At 40.7% G+C, this 13,973-nt stretch overlaps 1 protein-coding gene across 1 annotated transcript in view; it reads left to right on the top strand.

Moving 5' to 3' along the window:
• Positions 1-6,041: 6,041 nt before the first annotated feature.
• Positions 6,042-13,973, top strand: part of nos1 (nitric oxide synthase 1 (neuronal)) — an 88,221-nt gene continuing 80,289 nt past the window's right edge. The window contains exon 1 of the mRNA XM_052104864.1: positions 6,042-6,742. Coding sequence (XP_051960824.1) covers positions 6,042-6,742 — 701 coding nt within the window. The remainder of the gene's footprint in view (positions 6,743-13,973) is intronic.

A 13,973-nucleotide genomic window follows, 5' to 3' on the forward strand; every position in this document is an offset into this window, starting at 1 on the left:
GATCTTCTGAACCCCTGAAACTTCCCGATTGCTGACAAGTAACGTTAAATCTTACCTGAATGCTTCTAACTTCTATGTCCACATTCTGTTGTCTCCAGGACTCCTGTTACATTTCCTATCGCCAGTGCCCGTGTATCCCTCTGATCTGCCAGTGAGTCTTCTGATCCCGTTTCCAAGTATCTGCTTCTTAAAAGAGAGGATTTGCATCACTGTCCGGTGATTACTTGATTCCCACATTCCCGAAGTAGTTGTGCTTACCTGTGGCCTGTCCGGCATCGAGTGATCTTCACCGTGTCTGCACTTGAACTGCCAAATTACTCACGCTCACTCTTGCCACCTAAAATAAAGCTGTGTTTGGATTCACTTACCTCTGCCTCCGTGTGTATATCCTGACAGAAGGCTTGACCGACACCGTCATGGATCCTACACAGCCCGAAGACGGCACTTCCGCAAACCCCGCTTCTTCTCTGGTGTATGTCGCCAACTCTGTTTTCCGACCAGCGCCCTTCTCAGGTCGGGCGGAGGATTGCAACGGTTTCTTGCTGCAGTGCTCGCTCGCCCTTGAGCAACAACCTCAATTGTATCCTACAGAAAGATCAAAGATCTCCTTCATTATCCAGCAATTATCCGGGTCAGCATTAAGATGGGCTGAGACTTTATGGTTTCAAGGGACTTCGTTAACCTCTTCACTGCAGAGTTTCATCACTCACTTCAAGGAAGTGTTTGAGGCTCGGCAGAAGATTCGTCTGTCAGCGAGCAGCTGTTACGGTTACGTCAAGGTAAAAGATCCATCTCTGAGTACTCTCTGGAATTCCGAACTCTAGCATCAGCAAGTGGGTGGGACGAAAAGGCTCTCCTTGCTGTTTTTCGAAGAGGACTGAACCCCACGCTGCGTCTCCAGCTTGCCATTTACGACGACTCTCTAGGACTTGAAAAGTTTATGCAGCAGACTCTCCGAGTGCATCAAAGATCTCAAAACTGCTATCTCGAAATCCAACCACCAGCCCCGTGACTTCATCAAGCTTCACCTGAATTCTACTCAGAACCGAGGTTGGAAAAGATGCAAGTGGAAACCCAACGACTGTCTCAAGCTGAACGCAATCGCCGCCGAGAATTGAGATTATGCCTATACTGTGGGACTGAGGGTCATTTCCTCCGTGCATGCCCATCACGCCCCCCTCATCGACTCGTAAGTTCAGTTCTTCACCACCCTGTAGTCTCAACACCGTTAACCATATCAGTAACTCTGAAATCTCCAAATTTTCACGCTTCAGTCACGGCCATCGTGGACTCCGGGTCGGCCGGCGATTTCATATCAGGAAGACTCTGCAAAAAACTCAAACCCCAGAGATCCAACACAGCCAAACCATACTCCATCCATGCCGTGACTGGTGAAATCATCAACAAGGGGTACGTAACATCTCGCATCAACCCCATTACTTTATGTGTTGAGAACACTCATCAAGAGTCATTTGAACCGCTCATATAATCCTTGGGCGCCCATGGCTCATCCGTCATCAACCTACCATTAATTGGAAATCTGGCAAGATTCTGAATTGGGGTTGCGACTGCCTACCGACTAACCCTGCATCCCCTGTATCCCCATCCATCGAAGCACCTAAGTCAATTTCAGTGAGTTCAACTTCCGTCGAAAGCCCGACAGAAAACCTATCTGTGATTATTCCTCCAGTGTACTCCTCTTTTGCTGATGTGTTCAATCCGGTGGCAGCTTCCAGGTTGCCGCCACACCGACGATGGGACTGCGCTATTGACTTGACTCCAGGAGAACCCATTCCCAGGGGTCGAGTATACGCCTTGTCCATTCCTGAACAAACAGCTATGCAGAAATACATCGAGGAAGCTCTACACCAGGGGTATATCAGACCATCCACCTCACCTGCTGCCGCCAGTTTCTTCTTTGTCCCCAAGAAAGATGGAGGGTTAAGGCCATGCATAGATTACAGAAAACTCAATAAGATCACCGTCAAATTCAGTTACCCACTCCCTCTTGTCCCATCTGCCCTCGAACAACTTCGAGAGGCAAAGATCTTCACCAAACTCGACCTAAGAAGTGCATACAACCTGATTAGGATACGAGAGGGGGATGAGTGGAAGACAGCATTCATTACCCCCGCAGGACACTATGAATACTTGGTGATGCCGTATGGCCTGGTAAACGCCCCTTCTGTGTTTCAAAGTTTTATGGACGAAGTTCTCCGAGATTTCCTGAACCACTTTGTGTTGGTCTATATCGACGACATCCTAATCTACTCGAAAAATCCAGATGAACACCAACGTCATGTCTCCCTAGTGCTCCAAAGGCTCCGAGATTTCTCCCTGTTCTTGAAGGCAGAGAAGTGCCTGTTCCATCAGCCCAATGTCGAATTCCTGGGTTATCACCTTAGTGAGCGAGGAGTTGAGATGGATGACCACAAGACCAGGGTCATCACCTCCTGGCCCACACCGCAGACGGTAAAGGAACTGCAAAGATTCCTGGGGTTCTCAAATTTCTACCACCGGTTCATTAATAATTATAGCATGTTAACAGCTCCACTAACCTCCCTCCTAAAGGGAAAACCAAAGACCCTTTCTTGGAACCCTGATGCCGAACACGCTATTCAGTCTCTCAAGATTGCCTTCACTAGTGCGCCCCTGCTCCGTCACCCAGATCCTGAGAGGGTCTTCCTCGTCGAGGTAGATGCCTCTGATACCGGGGTAGGAGCTATCCTCTCATGGTGCTCAGAACACGCTTCCAAACCCATGCCCTGCGCATTTTTCTCACGCAAACTATGCACTGCGGAGAGCAATTATGACATCGGCAACCGAGAACTCCTGGCCATTAAACTCGCCCTGGAAGAGTGGAGACACTGGTTGGAGGGGGCCAAGCACCCGTTCATCATCCTTACTGACCACAAGAATCTTCAGTATTTGAAGGAAGCCAAGAGACTCAACCCCCGTCAAGCCAGATGGGCCCTGTTCTTTACTCAGTTTCACTTCCACATATCCTATCGTCCAGGCTCAAAAAACATACGAGCAGACGCCTTGTCGCGTCTCCATGCCCCTGAAGCACCCCAGGAAGAGCCCGAAGCCATCCTGCCTGAAAAGTTATTTGTTCAACCCATCCAGTGGGATCTCGACGAACAACTCCGCGAAATGTCACTACGCATCCCTAGTCCCCCGGAATGTCCCGCTGGTAAGATCTATGTGCCAGAAGATTTCCGCACGTCTCTCATCTCCTCTGCCCATTCGTCTGTTGGGACAGGTCACCCAGGTATCAGTAAGACTCACTCGACTCTCCAGCACAAATACTGGTGGCCAAATATGCGAGGGGACATTACGACGTTTATTCAGGGATGCGCTCTCTGCTCCATGACTAAGGTTCCTCGTCATCTACCCACTGGAAAATTGCTACCACTGCCCATCCCACACCGGCCCTGGTCCCATATTGGGGTAGATTACGTCACAGACCTTCCCACCTCTGATGGCTATACCTGCATCCTTGTGGCCATAGATCGATTCTCAAAAGCCTGCAAGTTAATCCCCCTAAAGAAACTGCTCACAGCCTTTAACACCGCAGAGTTACTCCTAGAGCATGTCTTTCGCAACTTCGGTATTCCAGAAGATATCGTGTCCGACAGGGGGCCCCAGTTCATCTCCAGGGTGTGGCGAGCGTTCTTTACCCTGTTGAACGTGATGGTAAGCCTAACATCAGGCTATCACCCACAGTCTAATGGCCAAACCGAACGCAAGATCCAGGATGTCAGCCGTTTCCTCCGTACACTCTGCCATTCCAACCAGCACACTTGGAACCGATATTTGATCTGGGCGGAGTATGCCCAAAACTCTCTCCGGCAGGCATCTACAAATTTAACCCCTTTCCAGTGTGTTCTGGGTTACCAGCCACCACTATTCCCCTGGTCTGGTGAGCCCTCTGAGGTACCCGCGGTCAACACATGGTTCCAAGACAGTGAGAGAGTATGGAATCAGGCGCACCATCATCTCCAGCAAGCTATTAATCGCCAGCAACACTTTGCCAATCCCCGTCGCCATCAGGCTCCCAATTACCAACCCGGGCAACTAGTATGGCTTTCCACACGGGATATCCGTCTGAAACAACCCTGCCGTAAGTTAAGCCCTAAATACATTGGTCCATTTCCCGTTGAAAGACAAGTCAACCCTGTCACCTACCAACTTCGCCTACCTGCTCAGTACCGCATCCACCCCACTTTTCACGTCTCCCTCCTGAAACCCCATCACTCACCTGTACTTGCTCCCTCTGCCGACCCTGTCCCTGAGGATATTTCCCCAATACTGCCCATTGAAACCGAGCCCATCTACACAGTGAAGGAGATATTGGAATCCCGACGTCGAGGTGGTCGACTCGAATACCTGGTGGATTGGGAAGATTACGGACAGGAAGAGAGATGCTGGGTACCCCGTAATGATATCCTCGACCCCAATCTACTCACCGAGTTTCATGCTCAGCACCCTGGGAGACCGGCACCACGACCTTGAGGTAGGCCCCCACGACGTCGGGGTCCAAGGTCCGCTGGCACGGACTCTGGAGGGGGTACTGTGAGAGATCAACCAGGTTTGATTCTACCCTCCACTCAACGATCACTCTCACCGGATTACTAATCACACACACCTGTTCACAATTAACAAACTCACCAACTTGCACTATAAAGCACTCACCGAAACCCCAGTTCAACGTCAAACCTCCAACAGGAACAAACCCTCACCGTGATCTTCTGAACCCCTGAAACTTCCCGATTGCTGACAAGTAACGTTAAAACTTACCTGAATGCTTCTAACTTCTATGTCCACATTCTGTTGTCTCCAGGACTCCTGTTACATTTCCTATCGCCAGTGCCCGTGTATCCCTCTGATCTGCCAGTGAGTCTTCTGATCCCGTTTCCAAGTATCTGCTTCTTAAAAGAGAGGATTTGCATCACTGTCCGGTGATTACTTGATTCCCACATTCCCGAAGTGGTTGTGCTTACCTGTGGCCTGTCCGGCATCGAGTGATCTTCACCGTGTCTGCACTTGAACTGCCAAATTACTCACCCTCACTCTTGCCACCTAAAATAAAGCTGTGTTTGGATTCACTTACCTCTGCCTCCGTGTGTATATCCTGACAGATTCATTGCATTGTTGTGTTACGAATGTGTCTGACAGCAATTCAGAATACAACGCAAGTAGTATGTGATGCATTCTGAACATTGCCACAAGGGGCAGTATAGCGGACATGAGTGTGAATTTCTATGTCCATTTCTATGGTGAGTTTTCTCTTTCAAGCCAACTACTGTCATGCTGTAGCAACAGTTTGAAGAGAATTTTAAGTAAATTAAAATCAATATATTTAACTTATCTAAATAATAATACATTCGGTTTTGTTGCACATACTTTCAGTACTGAAGTCCTGAAGTCTGTTACCACCACAGTAATGGAAGAGCACACTTTAGTGTGTTCAACAGAGCTGCGCATTAGCCAAGTGCTCGGGCTGTGCTCACGTACTGTACTGTGTGCAAAGTATGTTTATAGCCTAGACTAAATATCAGACCTTGTGTAGCACCGACTGGCCAATCAGATTAGAGGGCCAGAATGAACTGTTTTGTAAAAAGAACTAAGGTAAACTTTGAACATAATAACTGGTGAATATTCGGTTATTATTTGACCTGTATATGGTCCCTCTTATTTAATTAGAAAAAAAACACAGCTGATAAACATCTTGCCTATTCTTAAAGGGGTATGAAAACTTATGAGCAGACATGTATACTAAACCAATTGTTGTCTATAAAATGTTCACCATTTAATTCAGACATAGTTGTACATAATTGAGTGTGAACGTTTCCTTAAATGTCAAGGATGCTTCTATTAGAATGACAAACATAATTTTCGCTAACCTGTATTGTCTTGTGTTTGCGCTGTTGAGATGTAAGCTGCCTCTCTTTGTCTGCTTGGCTGACGCCTTTGACATTTTACTATTTCTTTGTCACATTCAACTCAATAACAGATCAGCAGTGATGCACAGTGTCACAATGCAGGATTCTGAGTCCAGCGTGTTTCAGCTACAGCCCAACATCATCTCTGTACGGCTCTTCAAAAGAAAGATAGGTGGGCTGGGATTTTTGGTCAAACAACGGGTTTGCAAACCACCCGTCATTGTATCAGACCTCATACGTGGTGGAGCCGCAGAGGAATGTGGGTTGGTCCAGGTTGGCGACATCGTCCTGGCGGTGAACAACAAACCATTGGTGGACCTGAGCTACGAACGGGCGCTTGAGACCCTGAAAAACGTGTCACCCGAAAGTCACGCCGTCCTAATACTTCGTGGACCAGAGGGCTTCACCACTCACCTGGAGACAACGCTCAGCGGAGATGGCAAACCCAGAACGATTCGCATCACCAGGCCGGTCAACCCTTCTTCGACCAGGGCATGTGAGCGATGCTCGCCCCTCACCACCAACATGACCAAAGAGCTCAGGGCTATAGAGAACCTGTCCTCTGATTCCACGACTAGGAAGGAACCTAGGGAGAACAAACCTCTGATTCCTCTGCTCGCCCAGGAGTCTCTGCTTCGAGAAGGAGGCCATTCGCTTCTTAATGGGGTGGAGGAGAACAACGACCTGTTGAAGGAGATTGAGCCTGTGCTGAAACTGATCAAGAACAGCAAAAAAGACATCAATGGAGAAGGGCTGAGAGTTGCGGAGAGGAAGGATGCAGAGGTGCAAGTGGAGAGGTGAGTGATATCAGCTTATGGGTCAATGACGTGAAGCTCATTTTTTAGATATTTAAAAATATTTTAAATGTGTAGTTCACATAAAGTAACTGCTGACAATACTTTAAAATTAGGTTGAACTTATTAGTATTAGTTAACATGAACTAACAATGAACATAACCTTTACAATACTTATTAATCTTGGTTCATTTTAGTTTCTACATATACTAATAACATTTTTAAATTAGTGGCAGTATGTTAACAGTTAATTCATTTTGAACTAAAATTAACCAACAATAAACAATTGCATTTGTATTAATTATCTTTAACAACATTAAGAAATGCTGTAAAAAATATATTGTTCGTTGTTAGTTCATGGATCCTAATGCATTTATTAATGTTAGCAAATTCATCCTTATTGTAAAATGTTACCCAATTACTTGAGTATGTTTTCAATTTCAAGTTCATTTTGATATTTTTCTGGGGCTTGAAATAAAAAATCTCTTAGTGGTGAAAGTGTGTGAACAAAAATAAATAAATAAATAAAAAGGCAAAAAACAAACATTCTTGAGAAAAGAAATGTTGGCATGCTGTAAGTAGCTTGGAATAATCTTTTATTATTAAAAAAAATAATAATAAAATAAACAGCAGTAAAACAATTTTGTTTTAAAATATAATTAATATGTGAAAACTCTTTGTTCATCAACTCAAAGTCAGGTGGTGTACCATCATGCAGGTAGACATTTTGTTATCATGTGACAAGAAAGCCATATATCAGATTGTTTTACTTTTTATGAAAAGCCCATTTTTTTCAGGACAAATGGAGTAACTCTAAGAAAACCTATTGATGTTTGTGACTCAAAAATGTATAACATAAATTATACATATGTTTGAAAGCTTTTTTTTTTTTTTTTTTTAAAGAATGAATAAATTGTGTTCACTCACACCAATGCATCTTACAGTGTAATTGTTTTGGGCCACAAGGTTGTCATTTCCCATGTATGATCTCATTATCTGGTGCCTGTTGTGGTTTCAATTAGTCTAATCATATGATTTGCAGATGGTTGTCTGATTTGGGGATTTAACTCTAAATAATTCCTTGCCTGAATGCATCAATTTAAAAATTTCACTCATCACCTTCATCAGGATAGGATTAATGTATTTCCTGGAAACAGCTAACTTCAAATCTAAACCGTTTTCAGCTAAACAAGCTTTCTGATATGTTTACAAATACAGGTTATTAGTGCATCTTCCAATTTAGTGTCAAATTCAGCACAGACATTTAAAAAGCAGGGATGAGCCCACTAACCTGATGTTCTTTTGCAAGCAACACAAATGACTTGCATTCCCCGAAATGTCTTGTTTAAAAGCTCCAAGTGGTAGTGTATGAGTAATGAGGTACACTGCAGCAAATTACATGAGCACTATTGACTCGAAGCCCAAGCACAGGAAGTAGTTCTCTCAAAATAATATTGATTTATTGTTGTAAACAACATCCAGACAAGTTCTTAGAAATCATTTATCAAATATATACTATACCTGTGGTCACATTCTACTTAGTACAAATGTTTGTTAAAACTGATCTAAAGTTAGTTTTGCTTTTTGCTCTAGGGAATATTTCTCAGGGGAGGTTTGTTTTTGAATGTCACTTCTGTACGGACACATAAACTTCAAAACCATTGTGGAATATTTCTACCTTTGTAACAAAATCATATGTTATAACAATGTTATTACAGCACCCCTTAAGTTTTACCTCTAGCCCAAACCTCTAAAGCACAGGGCTGTTAATCAGAATGTCACTGGTTCGAACTCCACAGCCACCACCATTGTGCCCTTGAGTAAGACACTTAACTCCAGGTTGCTCCGGGGGGATTGTCCCTGCAATAATTGCACTGTAAGTCGCTTTGGATAAAAGCGTCTGCCAAATGCATAAATGTAAATGTAAATGTAATGCCTTACCTAAACCCTAAACCTAATCCATGATTTTAAAATGAAAATACTATAACTTTTGTGTAACATAGAAGAAAAAAAACTTTAGGGTTTCCATAAGAACTCAGACCCCATTGCAGCTAAGGCTGTTACGGTTATGAATGTTGGCTGAAAATTATTTTTCATAAATAATTCTGATTATTATGATAAGAAATTGTCATACAAAATGTCATACTTCTTAAGGTGTATTTATGCGTATAACGACATGCCTTCACCATAAGTAGTAATATTTTATAATTATTTTTTATATTTAACTTGAAATCATATAATAAAATGGGGCTATATGATGACTTTATGGCTTTAAAAAATATAAAAATCTTCATTAAATATTATTGCACAGGGATAGCATTGCATAAGTAATATTTTATTTGTTATATTATTAATGAAACCCAGGCAACACCACCAATTATATTACATTCTGCAATAGTAATAATGTATACTGTATTGCTGGCCTAAATTCTTCACTCTCTCATGTAAGACTCTCCGATAAAGCCTAAAAGCCCTTATTTCGCATGAACGAAAACATTTGAAATTCTATGTGCATTTGTGCATTTTTCATCTCAAGAGTAATGGTGCAAGCAAGCATCTCCACATGTGTGTCATTTACATTGTGTGTATGAGCCAAGAACATTTGCCATTGCATAAATAAAATTATCGTGTTACTATAAAAATCCTTGCTTGCATTTTCGTAGAGTTTGGCTCGAACCTCTGTAGACGGTACGGCCGCCAGAGCACTTTAAAGCGGTTCATCTTAACGCATTTTAGGTGCTCAATGAGACACAAAAACATGTCATGGCAATTATGGTAAAATATATGAAATCATGGCTAAAAATTCCCATATGTGGACAGTAAATTGTGACTGGAATATAAAGTATGTAATGCAGCTATGTATGGCAAGCCACAAAGTACTTCTGTCATAAAATGCAAAGCAGACTGGTACCTCTTTGCTTTCACATTGAACAAATCAATCGAACCACAAAAGGACCCACAAATGAACCGTACTCAGACAACCTCCTGAGGTCTTTTAGTAGGGTCTGAGACCACTTGGGTTGTTCACATTTATACATTATACTGCTCTGAGAGTGCTTGGAGTGCTCAAATGAACTAGGTGTGAAAACAGCTACTACTATGTACTAACATTAAAATACATTCAATACAATGAACTTATTGTGTATCTACACGTTGTTCTGCTAAATTCTCACAAGGTTCATATTTGCTGCTACATAGGTTGAGGTACAAATAGGTTTAGGGGTATAGGGTTTAGATTAGGGTTAGGGTTTAGGGTAAGGGTTGGGGTAGGGTTAAGTTTAGGATTAGTAGTAATGTTAACAGTGTAACTACAGATTTAATCAAATGCAGGTACTTTAAATGTAACTACAATGCATCAACATGCATGCAAATGCTTAAGTTCATAGTAGTTAAAAACACCTAATATAAAGTGGGTCCAGCCAATCTGTACGTTATGTTATGATTTTGCCACGAGTTGTCATGAGACTGTATTAAATGATTTGTGAAACAGCAAAAAAGTTAAAGGAAACATACAAAAATATCCAGCCATTGTTTTGGCCAACAGCGTTATAATTTATCAATTGCAAAAAATTGCATAATGTAAAACACATGGCAACCATTGGATTTACTTGAAATTCGTAATTACCAATAGCTCTTCAGAAAATTCAGAGAATATACTGTAAAGATGTTAGCACAATATATATGCCCCTAAAAGAATGATTTCGGAGAAGGTTTGGTTTCCGGATTGCACATAATTTTTTGATGAGAGAATTTGTATGTGTATTTGGTGAGCCATCAATTAATTATAAGTTAGATTTCATTATGTATTTATTTAATTCTGTCTACGAAAACTCTACTGTCGTGTTGAATGTTCATATCCCGCTTTAGTGAACAGGAAGTATTAACAGGCAGTGTGAGAGTGTAAAGCTTCCAGCAGCATAAAATATAGCATGAGTAAATATAGACATGACTATTATTGTCATTTTGTGACCATCCACAGCAAGATTCCTCATGCGCAATTCATTCTAATCAAAAATAAATGTAATAGTGACCCAGACAAACTGTATAAACATACAGTGTTAAAATTAAATATCAAGTTGTATTGATCACATAATGGCTTATGCAACAACAGGAAGTGAAACTGAATTAGTGTTGGCATCTTCAGTTAGTTGACTTAAAAGGATTGCAAAGGCTGAACATGCAAATGCTCACAATCTACAAATGTCTCTGCATATTAAACTAATATTTTACCCAGAAATGTTAATTATCTCATCATTTACTCACCCTCATGCCATCAGAGGTGATCCTAGGCACTTTGGGGGCCCTAGGCAAAAAAAAAAAGCACCCTTTTATAACACTAACCATTTATTTCCCAAACATAACAGGAACATATCAAACAGAACATTTGCAGTAAGCTATATTTAAAATGCACATATATTACATGAAAGCAATAGTAGAAAAATGTTTAAAGTGCACGTTGTTATACAAAAGAAAAACATTCAAAGTGCACTCAGGACTCCTTTTTCACTATTTCACTGCACACAGCATCAGTTGACACTTAGCCATTGTAAGGGTCATCTGATATTATTAAAGAGATTTGACTGCTTTCTGTTTCTGTTTAAATAATTGAAGTAAATAATTATATTAATTAATATATCAGTAAATTATTGGTGGCCAAAAGTTTGGAACAATGTACAGATTTTGCTCTCATGGAAAGAAATTGGTACTTTTGTTCACCAAAGTGGCATTCGACTGATCACATTGTATAGTCAGGTCATTACTGGTGTAAAAAACAGCACCATCACTATTTGAAAAAAGTAATTTTTGATCAAATCTAGACAGGACCCATTTTCAGCAGCCATCACTCCAACGCCTTATCCTTGAGTAATCATTCTAAATGGCTAATTTGGTACTAGAAAATCAATTGCCATTATGTCAAACACAGCTGAAAGCTATTTGGTTTGATAAATAAATCTTAAAAGTGCAAAATGTATCATTTTGACTGTACTAAATCATAAAATGACCATAATATGTCATTAGAGAATTAGGAAACATGTTAAGTTGAAATACTGGCTTCTCCAATATGCAACAGCCAGTATATTTTACTTTGAAGTTTATTTTCCAGGCCGGAATTTCTGTTTATGTTTTGGCCTGTGTGATCAGCCCTCTCACTAATAGTACTTCGACACCACTGGGTTGCCATATTTGAATAAGTTTTCAGGCATACAACACTGCATGCTGCAGCCATGGAAGCCAGTCAAAAAACTGGATCAAAGATAACAGATTCCACACTACATAAAAAGCTTCGCCATCTGTCTAAAAACCACGATGACCAGAGTCGTAGTAAAACAAGGATAAATATTGGAGATGCCTTTGAAGATGGAGACAGCTTAAAGCCCAGAAATCCTTTAAAACGGATGCTGAGTTGGCTAATTTGTGTGTCAACATTCTGGCAATCCGTTTGAGCTTTGAGACTGGGGCAGAGAAAAAAGCTTGGAGCCCCAGGCAATTGCCTGGCTTGCCTGGCCCGTAGGTCCACCTCTTCATGCCATCCCAGATGTGTATGACTTTCATTCTTCTTCTGAACACAAATTCAAATTTTTAGAAGAATATCTCAGCTCTGAAGGTCCTCATAATGCAGGGGAATGGTGGACAGAACTTTGAAGGTCCAAAAACCACATAAAGGCAAAAAGTAATCCATAAGACTCCAATGGTTGAATCCATATCTTCAGAAGTGAAATGATAAGTGTGGGTGAGAAACGGATCAATATTTAAGCCCTTTTTTACTATAAATCTCCACCTTAACTTTCACTTTAATATTCTTCTTTTGTTTATGGCAATTCACATTCTTTGTGCATATCGCCACCTACTGGGCAGGAGGGAGAATTTATGGGAAAAAAATGACTTAAATATTGATCTGTTTCTTACCCGCACCTATCAAATCGCTTCTGAATTGATATAACTACTGGATTGAATGGATTACTTTTACGCTGCCTTTATGTGCCTTTTTGAGCTTCAGAATTTTGGCACCCATTCACTTGCATTGTGAGGACCTACAGAGCTAAGATATTCAAAAATATTGTTTGTGTTCAGCAGAAGAAAGAAAGTCATCCACATCTGGGATGGCATGAGGGTGAGTAAATGATGAGAGAATTTTTATATTTGCGTGAACTACGCATCACTTTTGACAATTTTTTTATTTTCATATGAGCAACATTAACTAGAATTATAATTATTCTTGAAATATTTACACTGACTGATGAGCAAAGATAGCCGTTTCCCATTCAAAACAATTCACGTTGTTCTCACTCGTCTCACATTTGGTGGTGAATGTGTTACTATTATTCTCATCATGCAATGCAACCTCAAATACAAAAAAAGTGTCATGGTCGGAATATGTTTGTGTATATTTATATGTGCATTATATATCTGATAGAATGGATTTATAATTTCTCTGTATGTGTGCCACTGAGTTACAGTAGATCATTATCATATTTTATCCTTGGTGTTTGTGTGAGTTTTAAATGTGGAGCACAGGAATTGAAGCAATTTATTATTTCATTTAATATATAGTTTGAATTTTGGTGGTGATTCTTTAATGCTTTGCTAAAACATTCAAGGTCAACACACATCGGTAGTCTAGGCACATCCAGACATTTAAAGAATATTATGCAAATTAAATGCATATACATATTAAATGCAATTCAAGCTCGATTGACAGCATCTGTGACATAATGATGATTACAACTGAAAATATTCTCGACTCATCCCTCAGTTCGTAGAAACAAATTTGAATTAATTTTACAGAATAATTAATGTAAGTGTTTTAACTTAAATTAGGGTTGTCGATTTCATGCATTAATTCAGTGTGATTACTTATATAAAATTTGTTATTTTTTTTAATGCAATTTATCATGTCTACAGACTGTAAAAAGGAGTATTCCTATCATTGGAGCAATTAAAGCTTAAAGTGCCACCTGTTTTCAGCAAAGGGCAGGAAGCAAAACTCAAGATGTGTTTTTTCTAAGTTTCAAACTACGTTTAACCTGACACAGCAACCTAAAAAATGTGTGTTTATGACGCGATGCAACCAAAGTGAGATGCTCCAAAAGCGTCTATCTGATGCATGTATAAATGTATCTTGCACAATTGATGAATTCAATGGCAAAATAATCAAAATGATAGGCATATGTTCAATAATATGAAAAAAAGTAAATTATAATAAATACTGCCTTCTATGCCCACAATTCAGTAT

This window comes from Xyrauchen texanus, chromosome 3 (assembly GCF_025860055.1).
Source record: "Xyrauchen texanus isolate HMW12.3.18 chromosome 3, RBS_HiC_50CHRs, whole genome shotgun sequence".
Taxonomy (NCBI): Eukaryota; Metazoa; Chordata; class Actinopteri; order Cypriniformes; family Catostomidae; genus Xyrauchen; species Xyrauchen texanus.